At 34.0% G+C, this 16,116-nt stretch overlaps 2 protein-coding genes across 2 annotated transcripts; one reads left to right on the top strand and one right to left on the bottom strand.

Annotated features, from left to right (window-relative positions):
• Positions 1-9,315: 9,315 nt before the first annotated feature.
• LOC124845952 (remorin 4.1-like) lies at positions 9,316-11,857 on the top strand. Its single transcript, XM_047323140.2, has 2 exons — positions 9,316-10,130; positions 11,319-11,857. The coding sequence occupies exons 1-2, from the start codon at positions 9,459-9,461 to the stop codon at positions 11,508-11,510; spliced, it is 864 nt and encodes a 287-aa protein (XP_047179096.1). The 5' UTR covers positions 9,316-9,458; the 3' UTR covers positions 11,511-11,857.
• Positions 11,858-13,328: 1,471 nt separating this feature from the next.
• LOC124845951 (pentatricopeptide repeat-containing protein At5g27110-like) lies at positions 13,329-16,043 on the bottom strand. Its single transcript, XM_047323139.2, has one exon. The coding sequence runs from the start codon at positions 15,962-15,964 to the stop codon at positions 13,676-13,678; it is 2,289 nt and encodes a 762-aa protein (XP_047179095.1). The 5' UTR covers positions 15,965-16,043; the 3' UTR covers positions 13,329-13,675.
• Between the last annotated feature and the right edge of the window lie 73 nt (positions 16,044-16,116).

Genomic DNA, 16,116 nt, shown 5'->3' with positions numbered 1-16,116 from the left:
AAACTAACTTTGACAGCACAATTTACAACTTTCTAGACAACAACTGTCATACATGCATTCTCATATCACAATCTGCTCAATCCCATAAATTTAGTTATGCATATCAAAACAACATATACAAAAATTCAACCACAAGAGCTGATTCAAGTTTTATCTTTCAACAGTTTTAAACAAAATAATTTACATCAAAATTATGCAAATTTGATCAATTCATTTTTTTGCATCCAGGCTCTCAATGTATATTATCATAGCTCATTCGTTATGCATTTGAACTTAAAAAGAAATCTCCATAGAACCAACTTTGAAATAGAAATGACAATTTAATTTTCACATGTCTTAATCATCCAAAATTGCTAATGAAAATCTGTCAGCCAACTTATTTAAATGACTTTTTCATAGTTTTTTATGCTTGACAGAGATTACACCAAAGGTAACTTCAAAGTACTCATGAAATTGAATACTAAGCCAGTTAAACACAAATTCAATAAACAATTATCAACAAAGCACTGAAATAACAATGCACATGGTTTTACATGACATGAGTGAAATTCAAAACATGAATATCATAAATAGATGAATTTCACTTGATCAAAATGTGTAAACAGACAAGAACGCACCACAGGATGAATGAAATAGTGATGAACATATCATTTGCCTAACCAGAAATGAATATAACAGTAATTAAATAATGGAAGATCAAGTAAAAACAAGATGCAACATCACAGTTTAAACAACACTTAGCTCAAATACTTGGTGCTTGAACGAAGGCTTTTGGATACCACTTGATGGAGTTACATCCTGGCTTGTAGCATCAATTCAAAGAGCAGAATACCATAGAGCTCTCTTATCCTTTTGAAAACTTAACCTGCAAAGTAAAAACAGTATAGTTTTTGTACCCATAATCTCATTTGGGTCCTTTGAGGTTAGAGACATATTACTTTATAACATGAATCCAAGCATATTTCCCATTTGGAACATCAAAATGTTTAATTCTACATTTTTTTGAAGTATGTCCCTTTTTCATGCAATAAAAACAACAAACATCATGCACCTTATTTTTCACAAAAGTCTCTTTCTCAACCCAAACTCTACGAGTTCTCTTAACTTTAGACTTTTTATGATGATGCATGTTTATATTTATAACATTGCTCTTTCTAAAAACATGTTGAACATGTGAGATAGGCTTGATTCCTTTAGAAAGTAAATTTTCCAGTATGTCAATGTCAAACATGTGACTCTTACAAGATAAGCACTCAACAGGTTTTTCATTTAGATTAGATTCAGACAATTTTGTTTCAAGATTACTAACTTTGTTTCTTAATATGACTTCCTCATCTAATGCATTTTCATATTTCCATTTCAATTCTTTAAATTCCTTTTTCATATTTTTATGAGCAACATTCAATGTTTCAGATTCATCAAGTAATTCAAGAAACGCCTTTTATAAATCAAATTCACTAGATTCATAGCTAGAATTACTTACTTGGCTTCCAGCATCATCAAAATTAGCTGTCAAACACAAGTTTACCTCTTCAACAAAATCACTTGAACTAGAGGTGGTTGATGCATTATCCTCCCAAGCAATGTGAACCTTCTTCTTGTTGTGAATTTTCTTTTCTTTTCTTTCTTTACTTCTTTTGTTGCTTGAACAATAAGCCTTCACATGGCCTCTTTCACCACATCCATAACATTTGAAGCTTGAAGAGGAACCTTGATAGTCCTTCTTTTCCTTCAAGATTTTGCTTTCATATGATTTATCGTTGGCCATCAAGCATAGATTTTCTTGCTCATTAGAATCGCTTGAGCTTGAGGAGTTTGATGTAGAGCATGAGTTCGAACAAGTCAACTTAGCCACATTCGATACTTCATCATGAGTGACTCTTAAAAATTTCCACATTTCCTTAGCACTTTTATAAACAAATACTTTGAAAAAATCATCAATGGTTAGTGCAGATAAAATTATATTTCGAGCCTTAATATCAAATTGGGCTCTTCTATTTTCCTCAACAGTCCAGTCAAAATATGATCTTTCTACTTCCACACCATCAACTGTACTTTTAGGAATATATGGACCATTTTGTACGGCTTCCCAGATGCCTCTGTCAATTGACTCTAAAAATATTTGCATTCTTATTTTCCAAAACGCATAATTTTCCCCCGTAAACAAAGGAGGTCTATCAATAGAAGCACCCTCAACATAAACTTGGTTATGACCGCCCATTTTCGAAAAATTTGAAAAACTATCAAAGCAAGCTCTGATACCAATTGTCGGAACAATCAGTACCGTTATAGAGTCGTGCAGCGGAATAAAATACTCGGAAAGCGTGTTACGGTCACAAATCAAGTTATGATGGTCCGTTTTAGAAAATCAATTTTCTTAGAGAAAATTTAACAAACAATTGATGTGCATAAAACAGTAACGAGTGTAAGGAATAGAAAAGTTGGCACACTGGATTTTTATCCTGGTTCGATTCAAAAGAATCTACGTCCAGTTGTTAATCACTATAAAAAGTGATTAACGATTTCACTAAAATTAGTTTCACAAATTACAATAAGAGTGAATAAAAAACAAAGAGATAAAACCTTCCTTCGACGAACGAACCAGAAGATGACCACCTTGCCAACTCGAAGAGAACCGCTCCGACTATCGACACACGAAACGCGAGCTTCTCCTATTCACGAGACCAGGCAAAGCACTTGAACTAGTTTAGAACTTCCTCAGACACACTGTATTCTCAAAAAGCTCAGAGTTGTCTTCTTAGAGTTTTTGGAAGAACCTTATATAGCCAACTATTCTAAATTCGCAGAGATGAATTATAACTGCCACAGATAATCGATTATTGTTAGTGATAATCGATTATTTGAGTCCGTTACAGGGTTTTTCAAAAGTGATAATCGATTATCCTGAGGAATAATCGATTATTCTAGAGACTTTGGTAGTTCTTATCAGAACCAGTGATAATCGATTATTTGGAGTAATAATCGATTATTCCAGACCAACAAGGTTTTCAAAAAAGCTCAAGATAATCGATTATAGCTTCTAATAATCGATTAAATGCGTAACAGTTCTGGAAGTACAAGTTTTTCTAATTATTACATGTTTAAAGCCTTTCCTAATACATTTATAATCTACAAAGTGCTTTTAAAACAATTAGAACAGTCTATCTTCTTGCAGCATCATCAAAATCATTTATCTTCAAATTTACCAATGCTCCTCATTGGTAACAATTAGTTGTTGACCTACAACATTAAAGTTTCGTTAGAAGATTTGATCATCATTTATCGGACGTTGTTCGATGGAATCACGAAGTTCTTTGAGGTCAATTATGTGTAAGGTAGACAAGGAAGTTGAAATTGGAAACAAATCGGAGGTGGCGGTGGCGGCGGCGGTGGAGGAGGACTGAAGTGGAGAAGGAGAATCCATGAAGAGGAGGAGGATGACATCAGCAATGACATCGTCGTTGAAATGGAGAGCTTCATCTGTGGAGGAAGTGGAATGGTTGTCCGCCGTGGAAAATTTTGTTCCTGGCTGTATGGGAGTAGAAACAGGTTGACATCCCAACAATCCCGCATCTTCTAGTAACTCTAGAGCATACTTCCTTTGTGACAAATTAATGCCCTATTGAGATCTTGCAATTTCTAAGCCTAGAAAATACTTGAGTTGACCTAGGTCTTTAATCTTGAACTTTGCATTCAATAGAGCCTTCACAGTTTGGATTTCCTGGATGTCATCACCTGCCAAGACTATATCATCTACATAAACAAGTAAGATAGTGATATGAGCATAATCACATTTGACAAAAAGTGAATAATCTGATTTTGATTGTATGTAGCCCAAAGAAAGTAAAGTAGTTGTCAACTTGTAATTTCATTGTCTAGAGGCCTGCTTGAGTCCATATAAAGACTTCAACAACTTGCAAACTTGCCCTGGTTTTTCTGTTTTGTAGCCAAGAGGAATAAACATGTATACTTCTTCATCTAGATCCCCATGTAAAAAAACATTATTTACATCTAGTTGATGTAAATACCAATGTTTGGAAGTTGCTAAAGCCAGAACCAATCTTACTGTTGTGAGTTTGACAACAGGTGAAAAAGTCTCAAAGTAATCTAAGTCTTGTTGTTGTGTGTAGCCTTTGGCTACTAACCTTGCCTTGTATCGTTCAATACTCCCATAAGCATGGCTCTTTATTTTGTATACCCATTTACATCTGATAGGTTGCTTTCCATAAGGTAGATCAGTCAAAACCCAAGTTTTGGTATTTTCTAAAGCTGCAATTTCTTGATCCATGACATTTCTCCAACAATCATGTTTGATGGCTTGGTTATAGGTTTTAGGTTCACTAACTTGGGAAAGATTAAGGACATATGATTTATGAAGAGATGATAATGCATCATATGAGAGATATGAAGAGATAGGATATAAGGTACCTGTGGATGACTGAGTGGCGGAAGAAGTAGATAACATGTTGCAATGATAGTCCTACAGATAAGATGGTTTATGTTTTGGCCTGGTTGATTTCCTTTGTGGAGTAGCAGTGGCAGGTTCAACAAAAACAGGTTGAGAAGGAAGAGATGTAGGTGGTAAAGAGGGTTGATCAGTAACTTCTGAGAAAAGAGGTGATGGAGAGGAAATGATTTTGGTGACAAAATCCAATGAATTTTGTGTATCAATAGGTGAGTGCTTGTCACTAGTAAGAAAAGGAAATATGTTTTCATAAAATACTACATTCCTTGATAGAAAAATCTCCCTTGAGTTGAAATCTAACAAAAGGTAGCCTTTCACTCCTGTTTTAAAACCAAGTAAAACACATTTTCTTGCACGAGGTTGAAATTTTTTTCTATGAGCTTGAAGAGTTGAAGCATAGCAAAGTGAGCCAAAAACTCGTAAGTAAGTAATGTCAGGTTTAACATTGTGTAACAGTTGAGATGGAGAAAAATATGCCAAAACTTTGGAAGGTAAAATATTAATGAGTTGCATAACATAACGAACAACAAAATACCAGAAAATTATGGGCAAATGGGATTGAAACATTAAAAATCTAGCAACATTGAAAATGTGTTGATGTTTTCTCTCAACAACTCCATTTTGTTGAGGTGTTTCAACACAAGATAATTGATTTTTGTCTATAAAAATCTGTCATTGCAAACTCATTACCATTATCTGATCTAACAACTTTTCCATCAATGCCAAATTGTGTTTTGATATAAGAAACAAAGCCAATAAGTTGTGATCTTGTATCTGACTTACTTGCCATCAATTTAATCCATGTGTATCTAGACCTATCATCCACTATAATTAAGAAATATTCGAAACCATCAACAGAAGAAGTACAATAGGGCCCCCAAATATCAACATGAATTAAATCAAAAGAAGCTTTTGAAACAGTAGTACTTAATTGAAAAGGCAATTTTCTTTGCTTAGAATAGTAACAAGTATCACAATGAATGTATTTTGTATCAGGTAAAGTGGCATACATGGTGCGTAATTTGATATAATAAGAAGAAGAAGGATGTCCTAGTTTAGAGTGCCAAATATCTATAAAGTTAGGTCTTATTGTAGAACAAACAATAGAATTCTCAAGAGTAATAGCAGATGGTGAACCAAGGGGTGTGGATGCAGGAACTATCCTGACATACAAGCCATCTCTTTCTTCAGCTTTCCCAATCATTTGCAGGGTTGGCTTGTCCTGTATTCCACATGAAAATTCAGAAATGGTAATTTTACAAGATAGAGATTTAGTTAACTTTGTGACCGAAATAAGATTGACTAAAAAATTAGGAACAAACAAGACATTATGTAAAGTAATGTGTGGGCCAAGAGAAACTGTGCCAGAAAAATGAGCAAATGAAGAGTTCTTGTTGGGTAGAGATACTGTAATTGGTGATTCTATGATAAGAAATAAAATGAGACAAAGAATTAGATATATGATCAGTAGCACATGTGTCTAGAATCCATTGGAATATATATTACCTTGATCCTGAGAAGAAGTGAAAACATTATGAGAACTCACTAGACCGGTAGAATGTGTGACTGTGGGATTAGATTGAGGAAGAAGTGTCAATAGACCATGAATTTGCTCTTGAGAAAGTCCTAGAGTTGAGGTCTATGACTGCGCCTGAGAATTATTAGAAGAAGGAACAACTGCAGAAGCCATTGAATTTCACAACCTCAAATTGGACAAAAATGTCACAACCCGAATCTCCGAAAACTCCTCTAGATTCCTCAAAAATCAATCTGGGGCTACGAGTGATTAAAACACCCAATTGTTTCTTATTGAAAACCCAAGAAAACAAAGTCAAAACATAAAACATAACGATGCAAGAGTAACAAAGGGAGTAGTCATAAAAGGAGAAGAAATTGTAGGAAAGCCAAGAACGAAAGGTAGAATATGAAGATCTTAGCACTAACAGAATTGGTTGCGGAAGAACGTGATCAATAATTAATTTTCTTCTGATACCGTGCTATGAGAAAAGAAAGGATGAAAATTGTGTATCTTCTTCCATATAAGGAGAGAGTACAATTGATATATATAGCTGTTCAAAACAATATAAAAACGAAATATAAATATAAAAACAGAATATAAATATATGAACATAAATGCACATATATAAACGGAAAATAAATTAAATCCAATAGTACCCCTCACTGGTTAGTTAATCCTACTTGTGCGCCAACTTTTATTTCTTTAAATTCTAAAATTTGGACTATATTTTATTAAACTATTTATTTTTTATTTTAATAATTATATATTTTAAATTTTAATCCTTGTTAAATGATTTTGTACTATGGATCGTCGAATAACAAAGTACCAATAATCATATGAAAATGATGTGACCAGAATTTTCTTATTTCTATTACTTAATAACTACTCAAAATGGCTATAGAAGAAACATATAACATTGACATTTTTAAAATATATAATCCTACTAAAAATGTTGCACTAATTATAAGTAAAATAACACTTCTTCTCTTTAGTATTTTGCATAATCACATATCATAAGTTTTAGATAACTTTTCTACTATACGTATTCGTCACAATAGCATGATCGATAACTCGAGTAGATAGATTTATCTTATTTATTAAACACATACATTTTTCATTATCGAATAAAAAGGTCTTCATGATTCTCAAAGTGAACTGAAACATGTATGTGTCAACTGTTCAATATAGTGATTATGATTTTTATTTGTCTCGAAACTGCTCGTTTGGACCATTTTCATCTTGGTGTTGCTTTGCTGGTATAACACAAAATCTTACCATTAATTTCTCGTCGAGTGATTGCGTTCTTAACTTGTAATGCCTTTATGTATTTTCATACTTCTTTTAAATTTTTTCTATATGCTATTGCATATTTCTTATCATTTCCCTTGTATTAATCTAATTGTTTATAACTTCCTCTAACACAATGTTTGCCATATTCCTAATAGTTACCAGGTAAGCTTTTGTTCGGTTCTACGATGGACGGTAAAATATTTTGAATATAAAATTGAATGTTCACTTAGAACAATTTTCTTGTTATGTATTCTAATGCATTCTTTTCCGTATTAGGATAATATGTTCACCAAAATGTCTTGGTGTAGGGTTGAATGTTCATTTAAAATAATTTTCTTGTCCCGTACAATTTTTTCTGTGCTAAGGTAATATGTTTACTAATCGATACATACTAAAGAGGTTTTGATGCTAAAGTCAATTTAAATTTAATCGGTAAAACAATTAATATTGTAATAAAAGTCTCACCAATCATACTTTTAGCTTATATTTATAACTGTATTTATAGTTTTATCAATAAACTTTTGATTAGATTAACATAATTATGACTTAATTCTCTTTAAATTTGATTAGTTAATTATTTAAATTAATTAGATATTTAAATTATTCTAACATGATAGTTGTCTTCCTTGCTGAACAATCAGTCGTGAATTGATATGTACCTATTCATACAATAAATTTTAATATGATTTTAAAAGATAAATTTTAAATATAATTCATTCTTATTATTGATTTCACTCAGTGTATACAACGTGAAGCCTCTAACGGAATAAACTAGTTTTAACACAAATAAGTTATTTTCTTTTTCCTGTTGAATTGAAAAGCAAAGGATTTTTTTATGGTTTGAGAAATTGAGTGGTCCATTTGAGTCCCTCCAACATTCGATAGCTAGCTCTTTCAGGATTCTTCTAATAAAATTGCATCACATAAAAAATCCACAAAACCATTGCTGCCATTTAAATTTCGTCACGCTCCTTTCATAAACTCATCACTTTCAGATTAATCCTATTCTTATTACTATTATTTTTAGATTGATGAGTTTTCTAATGTTGGAAATTAAATATGAGTATTTCCTTACATATATTGTTTTTTATAATATGTAAAGACAATATTTTGTTCCCGTATGGATACATTCACATTTAACTCAACAAAAAAAGTTTATTTTTTAATTAGATTTTCTTCGATGTAGTTAATCTATTTGGTTGAATTGAGTCGGTTTGTATAGTTTTTATTTTTTATTTTGCTAAAGGAATGTAATTTTAAGACTTTTTGTTCTAGGTTATTTTTAATGAAAAAATGGTATTAAGAAGCTTTATATTTTAAGGGTCTTCTAACACTTATTATTTAATAATTCTTCATTTATAATTTAACTTTTCAAAATCTAACAGTAATTTTTTATTCTTGCAAATCTAGATGTTAGATTTCTTGTAACACCAACTTATTTTAATGAAGGATCTTCCAAAGAATCATCCAACACGTTTTCTGAAATTTCATATTATCTATAACAATGTAGATTTTCTTATTAGTTGACGTATACAATTTTTTTTCTTTTTAAAATCACCCTTAATCGTAATTAATTTTTTCATATATTAAAAATAGTTTGGAGCTAATAATTGCTCTCTCTATTAAAAAGTTATTTACATCTATTTATCTCTTTAAACAAACTCTGAAATATCATAAATATGAAAAAGAAAAGATGAAATTGTGAAGAGATTCCAAAAAGATGATCAGTCATAATATCTTAAAGATTAATTATCACTTATGGAACGCGTATCAATAGGATATTTAACAAAATAATATATCTTCTTTATTCAATTTTCTTTGATATAAACCTACCTTCTTTTACTAAAAACGATTATTTTTGTTCAAGTGAATAAAAGCATTGTAAATGGTAAAACTTTCTTCTTTTGAACATTTAAAAGAAAAGTATAGTATATCCAAATTTTATCTCAAAACCATTTATTAAATAAAAATAATTTATCTGAGTTGATATCCACCACACTGATCCCTATGCCACCATTTACAGTTATCAATAAAAAGGACTAAAATCTCAGAAAACACAAGACAGACACAATAAACAAAGAAACCATGATGTTGTTCTTGAACCCCTGACTTTGTCTCTACTCTTAAGTTCACTTTCCCTTCAGTTTCTCTGTTGTGACTCAACCACAACACACATCCTCACCTATGCTGAATTATCAAACACCTTCCACAAGCCATGACAGAGAGGAGCAAAGCGACTACACTGATAATGAACAGCAAATCAGAGAAATTCATGCCTTGACCCCACCCCCCAGAAGAGAGCCTAACTGGGAAACACACACTCACAGCCACCACTCTTCTTCTGTGTCCATAGAAGGTGGTTCCAGCGAGAACTTCAGCGTGAGTAGGGAATTCAGTGCCCTGGTTCTAGCAGGCTCAAGTATTGATCGCAACACCACCACCCCTAGTCCCATGAGTGTGAATATGATGCATGGCAATGAAGGAGGTGGTAATAGCAGCATTAGCAACGACAACAACAATAGCAACAACTTGGGGAGGATTGGAGAGGATGAGTTGCTGATGATGGAAGAGACTAACCCTTTGGCTATTGTGGCAGATATCAACCCTTTGGGAGCTGATTCCTCATCATCACCTCCGAGGCGTGGAGGGAACTCTTCTTCTTCAGCTTCTGGTACTGCTCTGAGTGAGGTGACAGTGCAGAGGGTGAGAAAGGAGGAGGTTGAAGCAAAGATATCAGCTTGGCAAAACGCTAAGGTTGCTAAGATTAACAACAGGTTCAAGAGGGAAGATGCTGTTATAAATGGGTGGGAGAATGAGCAGGTTCAGAAAGCAACTTCGTGGATGAAGAAAGTTGAGGTATGCTATGTATGAATTATGAAATTACTTTGGATGGAGTCAGAGACTAGTTCTTCAAAATTGAAAAAATTATTAAGGGTTTAACTTCTTTTAACAAGGTGTTTTTCAGTAACTGAGTGTGGGTATATATATATAGTAACTTTAGAACTGAATTTTGGCTACTTTTTTCTTTGGTGGCTGTAAGTGGGTTGGTTAGTGATCATGATGAGTTGATTTTGATTTTTGGGTGATGGTGGTGCTTGTTTATGATGATTACTGTCTGAGACTAAAATTGAGTCGTTAGATTAGTCCATGGATGATCCAATCAATCGGTGAAGGAACTCTTACCTTAATTTCTTCTGGGTCTTCATATGAGTGGGTTTTTATTTTAACTGAAATTAAAGATTGGATATGGTTGACATGCTAGGGGGTAGGGTTGATACCCTTGATGATTGCTTAATTATTGTTGTTTAGACTCTTGGATCATGGATCAATATTCAGCATGTTTTGTGGGAATGGTTGGGGAAAATACTTACTTCTATATATGAAAGTATGAATGCTTGAAGGAGGTCTAGATTGCTTGTCAAATTTCACTTTCTTCTTTTCCCTCTTTTTTATTACTATTTTTCCGTGAGCAAAAGTGTCAGTGGTGGTAGAAGATATCCTTTGAATTTTGATGTGTTTATGGTTTTAGCATGGAATTCAAGGGCTTGATCTTGATCATACCCGGGTTTAAAATCAAAGTCTTCTCAGGTTGAAAAATATGTTAAATGAAAAGTTGAATTAGGATTTTTCTCCATCATGAGCTCTTCCTTTTCCTATCTTTGGACAGGGAGGCTGACATGCCAAATTGAAAGAAAAATATCATCATTCAGCCACAAGCTCTTTCTGCATTTTTTACCATCAAAAGTATATTGTATTGGTTAAAAAGATAATAACATGTTAATATATGAAAGGACTCATTTGGCTTGCATCCATTGCCTTATCTCCAAGGCTACTTTTACAGTGAAAACAGAAAAGAGCTGGAGATATGGTAGCCAGAAAAAAACAAGTGGACTAATGATTTGATTTTGATGCTTGCTTTTCATTTTTCAGTCTACATTACACCAACTCTATTGGACAGTAAAACAGAAGTTTGACTAATAAAGTGCACTTTGTTTGTAATTACAATTTTGTTCATCAATAAGCAAAAGTTTGCTCATTGTGCAGAGGAAGCTGGAGGAGAAAAGAGCAAGAGCACTGGAGAAAATGCAAAATGAGATAGCAAAAGCTCACAGAAAAGCTGAGGAGAGGAAGGCATCAGCAGAGGCTAAAAGGGGCACAAAAGTAGCCAGGGTTCTGGAGATTGCCAACCTCATGAGAGCAGTTGGAAGAGCACCTACCAAAAGATCTTTCTTTTAATAAATGTTATACTTTGAAACCACATTTGTAGACAAATATGACCAAAAAGAGAAACATAGAGAGGGAAAATATCATGGCATAATAGATGACATAGTGTGGTGGTGAGAGTCCCTTTTCCTTTTTAATTTAACTTAAAGGGTTAAAGAGATGCAGTATAAAGAAAAAAGAAGATATGGGGGTGTACATTATCATCTTATATTATATACAAACCAATTGGAGTGTTTCTGAGTGATTGATTAGTGCATTAGAATTTATAGACATGATGATCATTTGGGTTGGTTGTGCTGCTGATTAAACGTTTTGTACATTAATAAATTTGGTTTATTGTCATTAGTTGGCCTCCACTACTTGAAAATGCATTGCCGACACGTAACTTTGTCCAACATTTTTGCAATTTTCTCCACAATCTTGTGGCCCTCACTAATCTTTCTAATCAGTTGTTAATTTTCATATCCCATCACAGAAAAAAAAAGAAATAATTGTTTAGTTTATGACAAAATATCTTGCAGATCATGCTAACACATGCAAGGAAGCTTAAGCACTCGCGTTGCATCATCACAAATTCACGTGAAAGAGTGAAAAGCATCATTAAGTTATTTCAATCCAATAGACCATTAGATACATATCTTTTACTGGTATTATTGATGTCAAATATCCATTAACTTTACTAGAGATTAATCTATAAGAAAAACTTGATTGATTATTTTCAATGTTCTAATGTTGTTGATTTTCTCGTTACTAAAACTTGAACTTCAAATTTTCTTCAGAAGATTTAAATTTAATTTCACCTGTCACTTATCTAAACAAGCAAAAGCTACTCTTAATAAGTTCAATAAAACACACTTATGTTGGTATGTCATGCTTTTCTAAACAAATGGTAAAATATAGTTGACTCATCCAGCTTTTAATGATGGATAAAAAGTAAAACTCTAAATTTTAGTTGGAGAATAACTCTAAAAAAAGTTCTGAATCTAAATCTTATTGATTAGTAAATTAAGAATAAGTTATTTAAAAAGGGAAAAGAGTAGACATGTGACTACTTTGTAGACCAGAGAAGAAAAAAAGTAACAGAATAGTTGATGCTCAACCTTTGCACGGAAATTGCGCAGTGATGTGGCTAGTATTTGTTCACCGTAAGTAACTAAAGTTTCACGCTTTCAATCTAAAAGCAAGAGCTAAAGTTAAGAACAGTGGAAACAGTTTTCGTCTTTTAGTGTTTTTGTATTTGGAGCGTGAATCTTCAGTGGAAGGCAATTCTCACCAATACTGGTCTAGAAAAGGATTGAGTGTCTGCATGGAATGCATTGTCAATAAAGCTAGATACAGTGTCCAGTTTGATAAATTCATCACAAGCCAAAAGGAGAAGATTCTTGTCAATCAAATATGATCAAGGCATCATTCATAATGTTTCGATTTCTCCTATTACTGTGTTTGTCCAATGAGATTTTCAAGTCCTTGGTCCCACCTTTTGTTAATGTTGTACCTGTAGTGTCACTCAAGATAAATTATTATATAGTCTGATACTATCACTTGTTCATAGTCTCAGTCAATCTTTATGTGACACAACTTATTTTTGTTCTCAAATCTGTGGGTTGCCAATAAAATAATCAAATATGCTTCTTTGGGATTCTCAGATTTCTTGAAACAATACATTCATGCTTGTTTGGGTCTTTGGATCTTGGACCCTAGGCAAGGCTTCAAAGGATATATTTCTGTTTTTATGCAGAAAATGGTTTATTATTTGAAAAAGCAACTAGATCCATGATACACTGCATTCCAAAATAAATAGTAATAGTCAAGTCTACCAACTCCATAGCATCTAGAACCCTGATTTCATTTTCCTTAAGTATAATGCATGAGCTTCAGAAGTACTGGATTTTCTATGAAAATTACAAGTGTAAATGATTTTGGTTCATTTAAGAACAAAAGGAGTTGCTGTGCACCAGTTTCTAACTCAAAAACATCTGGCACTCACTGTGCAATGAACATTACAAAAGATGTTCAGGTTTTTCCAACCTTTTCTTGATTAGAAGGGGTATACAGAATCAATCTGGGGGAACCGTTACAAAATTGTTATGGAAGAGTGATCTACTTGCAAATCCTCCCTCAATCCTTAGACTATTGCTGAAATCTTACTAATGAACTATAGCAAATCTAAAGTAGTATCACAGGGAATTTGATATCAGTTCCAGATTATTTCTGTTCCCGCAGGTCCAACGAAGTTCATCTTTTAGCAGATCCAAATTTGCATAAATTTCCCTACTTTGAGGGTGTTCTTTGTCACTTGCTATAAAATAGTGAACCTCATTATCTATCTCAATCCAGCTGGAGCCTGTTTCTTTAGTTAATTTCAAGTCATTCATAGCCGTTCTCACCTTCGCAGCCTCTTCAAACATGCCTCCTTCGGCGTACATGTTTGATATAAGTATGTAAGAGGAGGCATCATGCGGGGCTAAATCAAGCAATTTTCTTGATGCCCACATTCCAAGTTGTAAATCACCACACAGCTTACAGGCATTGACAAAAGTCCTCCAAAGCAAAACTGAATCTGGAAATGGGCTTTTGTTGATGATATCAATGGCTTTGGGCAGATTTCTGGCTCGACCTAAAAGATCAATCACGCAAGAGTAGTGCTCAATCACAGGCGTGATCCCATACTTTGATTGGATTTCATTGAATAAGTATAACCCAGTTTCCCACAAACCTGAGTAACTACATGCTTGGAGAACAGCCAATATTGTAATCCCATCAGGAGCAAAACCCTGTTCCTTCATCTCCTCAAAGAGCAAAAGAACATTGTTTCCTTCACCATGAAGGGCATACGCAGAAATTATGGCATTCCAGGTAACACAATCACGATTCATGACACTAAATATTTGGTAAGCATCCTGAACAGTGCCACATTTAGCATACATAGTAATTACAGCATTTCCTACGGCGTTATCATCTTCAAGTCCCACCTTTATTGCGTAAGCATGAAGAATCTTCCCAGTTACCAAGCATGCTTGGTTAGCAGATAAACAAAAGAGCCGTGAAAATGTTACACCATCAGGTTTTACACCACTGAATCTTAGTTTGCTGAAAAAAACCATAGGGTCCTCTTCATCATCTCTTACCTTTGAATTCAAATATCCAACTAGAATGGCATTAAATGAAGCAATAGTTTTATTTCGGAGCCTGTCAAAAATGGCTCTTGCTGACTTCAAACTTCCACATTTAGCATACAAATCTACTAAAGCAGTACCACTATTTACATCAGAGACGTGACCAAGCTTTACTGTAAGTCCATGAATCTGAACCCCAAATTTCAAATTATTCCACTCTGAACACCCATCAAGAACAGTGCTGAAGCAACCAGAATCAAGAGACACACCAATCTCAATCATGTTTAAGAAAAAGTCAAAGGCCTTATTAGCATGGCCGTTCTTAACAAATACCGACAGAAGCGCAGACCACGAAATCAAAGATCTGTCCTCCAGTTCAGCAAACGCTCTCTCAGCTTCTTCGACCATTCCATGTTGCCCATACATTGTAATCATTGCATTTCTAACAGATGTTTCACACATAAAACCATAATTCACCGCAAGCCCATGTAGTTGTTTCCCTACATATAATCCTCCACTGAAATCACAAGAACTGATCAAATTCGTAAACGTATAATTACTTGGTTTCAGTCCAGACTGTAGCATATCCACAAAAATTTGAAATGCCTTATCTCCCAAACCTGCCTTTCCATATTCCAAAATCATATAATTTATGCACTGAGCATCTTTAACAGTTATGCCACCAAACACTCTTTCTGCACAACCGAAGTGGCCACTTCTACAGTACATAGAAACCAATGAAGTAGCCACAACAACATTCTCCTGAAGCCCACTTTTTACGACAAAAGCATGAACCTGCTCGCCAAAAAAACGATCTTCCGGGGACCTACATGCTTGCAGGACCACCGAACAAGTATGCTCGTTGAACTTCTCATCAACCATGCACATATCACGTGCAATACACAAAACATACTCAACATCCCCATTCTTCAAATACCCCTTCATGAGGGTAGTCCATGTGACTGTGCTCTTCACAGGCATTTCATCAAATATACTCTGTGCATCATTCATGTTGTTGAATTTTGAGTACAGATTCACGAGATTGTTGTCCACAAATAGGTCACCTTCACAACCAGATTTGATGAGATACCCATGAATTGTCTTTGCCAACATATAATCCTGTGACCCAATTGAGAATTGAAGAAGCTGAGACCAGTCATTGAGAAGAAAATTATTGTTCTGATTAGAGGGTAAAACAGCACAACACTGTGGTTTCACAAGTTTCAGGCTTAGTGAGGGGTTTGGGAAAATGGGGTGGAAGCCATTATTTGGTGGAAGGATGTACAAAGGGCATGCATAAGAAGGAAGAATGGAGAGTGGAACAAGTGGTTGGAAAATTGGGTGAACCATTGGAACAAGTAGTTGCAAACTTAACAGAATCAACTGAAAAGTGTGATTGCTTCCATAGCACTTTAAATTTCTCTAATCATTACCACAAGGTGAAATTCAAATAATAATCCGCTAGTATATAATTGCCCTTTTTTAAATAATCATATTATATG

Source organism: Vigna umbellata, chromosome 8 (genome assembly GCF_029865625.1).
Source record: "Vigna umbellata cultivar VRB3 chromosome 8, Vumbellata_1.0, whole genome shotgun sequence".
Taxonomy (NCBI): domain Eukaryota; kingdom Viridiplantae; phylum Streptophyta; class Magnoliopsida; order Fabales; family Fabaceae; genus Vigna; species Vigna umbellata.
This window is presented reverse-complemented; position numbering and strand designations above follow the sequence as displayed.